This window comes from Acanthisitta chloris, unplaced genomic scaffold, assembly GCF_000695815.1.
Source record: "Acanthisitta chloris isolate BGI_N310 unplaced genomic scaffold, ASM69581v1 scaffold28713, whole genome shotgun sequence".
Taxonomy (NCBI): Eukaryota; Metazoa; Chordata; class Aves; order Passeriformes; family Acanthisittidae; genus Acanthisitta; species Acanthisitta chloris.
This window is the reverse complement of record NW_008666999.1, coordinates 12,414-14,514: the sequence shown is the minus strand read 5'-3', so window position 1 is coordinate 14,514 and position 2,101 is coordinate 12,414. Positions and strand designations below refer to the sequence as shown.

The following is a 2,101-nucleotide window of genomic DNA, read 5'->3' as shown; positions in this document are numbered from 1 at the left end:
CGTGTGCACTGCTGCAGCTCCTCAGCTGGTCACAGTTCAGCCTGCACGGGAAGCGGCTGCAGATGGTGAAGGCTCAGCGCCAGAGCCTGACGCAAGGCCAAGCACCAGAGGTCAAAACAATCTAGGGGTGTCTGAGCCCCCCGGGGGCTGCTGCTTCCAGGCTGGAGGCAGGTGGCAGGTGAAGGTGCAGGGACAGAGGGCTGAGACAGCCTGATGTTTGCAGTTTAACTGTGAAACGCCATGATGCCAAATGTTTACTCATTCCAGGAGGCAGTCACTGGAGAAGGGAGAGAAGTTGAAGATGTGAGGGGCCTGGGATAGATCACTTGGCCACAGGAGGAAGAACATTTTCTCCCAGCCTGTCCCAGGGAGCAGAGAGCTGCTCATTCCAGTGGGGAGGTGCTGTGTTGCAGTGTGTAAGAGAGACACGTGCCTGGTGCACTCTTCCTCGCTAGAGCCCTGCAGCTTTAGGGAGTAGGAGGCTCCTGAGGGACTAAGCGACTGAGAGGATGATTGCAGAACAGTAGGAGCAGGGATGAAAGGACCCCGAAGGCCTTCCCCAGTAACTGGTACAACCCTTCCACATAGACTGCTGCGGTTCTTGGACCAAATCCACTTTTAAGCATTTCTTGTTCCCAGGACAATATCCTGCACAGCCAGGGTCTGCTGCCTGTGCTTGTTGTTTTATGCTGACATTCCCTCCGTTGTGGCCTTGCAGAGGGAGTTGTTGCTGGCCTGGGGAATGGTGCTGGGCTTGAACTGGGTTCAGAGCCTTGAGCTGGAACATCTCAGCAGGCATCCCATTGCCTGTGTTTATCCCTCCTCTTCCTTGCACAGCCCCTTCCACTCAGTTCTGCCACACAGCTGTGCCGTGAGCCCCCTCTCCTGTGCTGGCCAAGGTCAGGGAACCAACCCCTAACCCAGCTGATGGAAGTGCCTCCCTGCCCAGGGCCATCCCAGGTGACCCAGTGAGGCAGCCTGGCGCCTTCCCCTCTTGCAGGAGAGCACAGCCTGGGGGAGATGCCAGGTCTTGCTTTTGTGTGCCTTCGATTCCTCTTTGGAGCCTGTCTGACACAATGCTGTGCAGTCACAGGGTTGGGATTTTACAGCTGTGGGGAAAGGCAGATGCCTCAGCCCCTCTGCTTGAGACAATGTTGGATCATCTCACTTTGCCACTGAGCCATGGACCCAAGGAGAGCGAGTACTTTGGTCTCCTCGGTTTCTGCTGGGAGCAAATGGGACAGGTAATCACCGAAGAGGGTCCCTGAGGTAAGGGAGTGTCTCCTCAATCCCTGAATCATGTTTGGGGGAAGCAGAAGGGATGTGCCAAAGCCTGTGCCTGCCTGCAGGAGGAAGTGGTAGGCAGGAAGCACTTGGAAGCTGAGGGATGTGCTGTTGTTTTTGTTTAGTGTCAGGCTCCCTCTGGGGTCTCAGCCCACCAACCTGCCATCTTGCCTCAGGACACAACTGCCTTCTGTCTTGGACCAAGACATTCCTGCCATGAGGCTTCTGTAGCTCTCAGTGGTTCAATCATAAGTTATTTGTGCAACTTCTAATCAAGTCTGGGAATGATTCTTCATTTCATAAATTAAAGATGATCTTTTTCTGAATTGCTCGATAATTTTCTTTTAGCCTGGGGCTCTAACGTGGCTGGGTGCACATGTAGGGACACAAGGAGGGACAACTCCTCCCCACCAAAACTGCACCGAGGCTCAGCTGTTTCTGCAGGGGCCAGAGTGGAGCAGTGGGCTGAGGGGTTATCATCTGGGAGGTGTCACTTATCCCTGCTGCTTTGACAGGCTCCAGGGTTAGGTCTGTCCTGTTGCTACACTAGTTGCTGCTAGCAACAAGGTCGGGGACAGTCACAGGCCTGGGCACTGCGCCACCTTCCCCTGGCCCACTCTCTGAGCAATGGCTCATCACCTACCTTAGTTCTCTGCAGTCCTCAGAGTGGCAGTGGCATCACTGCCATCACCCTTGCTCAGCCTGGGCTGTCCTTGCTGCCTGTGCCAGCCCTTCACCTGTCTGCAGTGACAGAGGTTTTGGGGATAATGGTTGCTGAGGAGAGCAGCTTTGAACACTGCAGCTGCAGCCCAGGAAT

At 55.1% G+C, this 2,101-nt stretch overlaps 1 protein-coding gene across 1 annotated transcript in view; it reads left to right on the top strand.

The window, feature by feature from the left end:
- Window positions 1-125, top strand: part of TMEM180 (transmembrane protein 180) — a 6,339-nt gene extending 6,214 nt beyond the window's left edge. The window contains exon 8 of the mRNA XM_009072353.1: window positions 1-125. This exon is cut by the window's left edge and continues 123 nt beyond it. Within this exon, the coding sequence (XP_009070601.1) occupies window positions 1-125 (125 nt within the window).
- Window positions 126-2,101: the final 1,976 nt, after the last annotated feature.